The sequence below is a fragment of the Monopterus albus genome, unplaced genomic scaffold (assembly GCF_001952655.1).
Source record: "Monopterus albus unplaced genomic scaffold, M_albus_1.0 scaffold4778.1, whole genome shotgun sequence".
Taxonomy (NCBI): Eukaryota; Metazoa; Chordata; class Actinopteri; order Synbranchiformes; family Synbranchidae; genus Monopterus; species Monopterus albus.
In genome coordinates this window covers 1-842 of record NW_018132644.1, presented here as the reverse complement: position 1 = coordinate 842, position 842 = coordinate 1, and the positions used below count along the sequence as shown (strand labels likewise).

At 41.4% G+C, this 842-nt stretch overlaps 1 protein-coding gene across 1 annotated transcript; it reads left to right on the top strand.

Moving 5' to 3' along the window:
• The first annotated feature begins 154 nt into the window (after positions 1-154).
• Positions 155-825, top strand: LOC109954236 (phosphoglucomutase-1-like). The gene is made up of 2 exons (XM_020589628.1): positions 155-342; positions 651-825. The coding sequence occupies exons 1-2, from the start codon at positions 199-201 to the stop codon at positions 813-815; spliced, it is 309 nt and encodes a 102-aa protein (XP_020445284.1). The 5' UTR covers positions 155-198; the 3' UTR covers positions 816-825.
• The last annotated feature ends 17 nt before the right edge of the window (positions 826-842 follow it).

Below are 842 nucleotides of genomic sequence, written 5' to 3'. Positions count from 1 at the left end.
GACATTTTACTTTGAGAGAGACTCACTGACATCACCCCTATACCTTCAAATTGTAAATAAAGCTGAAGTGACTATGTTAAGACAAGAATTTGATAATTGTCTGGTTCCAGTTAACAGATTAGATTTTTCCATCACCCTGATTCAACCTTTCATCACAGGTATGACTATGAGGAGGTCGACTCCGACGCTGCCAACAAGATGATCAAGGATCTGGAAACAGTAATGTTTGACGCATCCTTCATAGGAAAGAAGTTCTCATCCGGTGATAAGACTTACAAGGTGACTGTCGCTGACAACTTTGCTTACACAGACCCTGTGGACGAAAGTGTGTCCAAAAACCAGGTGAGGCTACAAGACAGAGTTCATTAAAATTTTATACTGTGGTCGTTCAGGTTTCCATCCATCAGATGTAGTCCATTACTTAATCAACAGGTTGTGCTCTAAGTAAAGGGTCATTGTAATTGTACTGACTCATTTTAAAAATGGACTGAGCAGACAAAGTCATATCCCTATAAAAGATTATAGCCAATGAATAGTGACATTGTTTCAGTGGCATTGTGCACCTCATACAGTTCACCTTCATGTTTTCCTGTTCTTGTACATTTTTCATTTATCGCTGTCCATCCCCTGCTCTCCTCTCACTCTCTCAGGGCCTCAGGATCATCTTCTCTGATTGTTCTAGGATTATTTTCCGTCTCAGCGGTACAGGCAGTGCAGGAGCAACCATCAGGCTCTACATAGACAGCTACGAGAAGGACCCCCAGAAAATTGATCAGGACCCACAGGTCAGGAAAAGAAGCAGTTATTCCACCTAGATCTGGCGAGAATCCTATAAAAAAAAA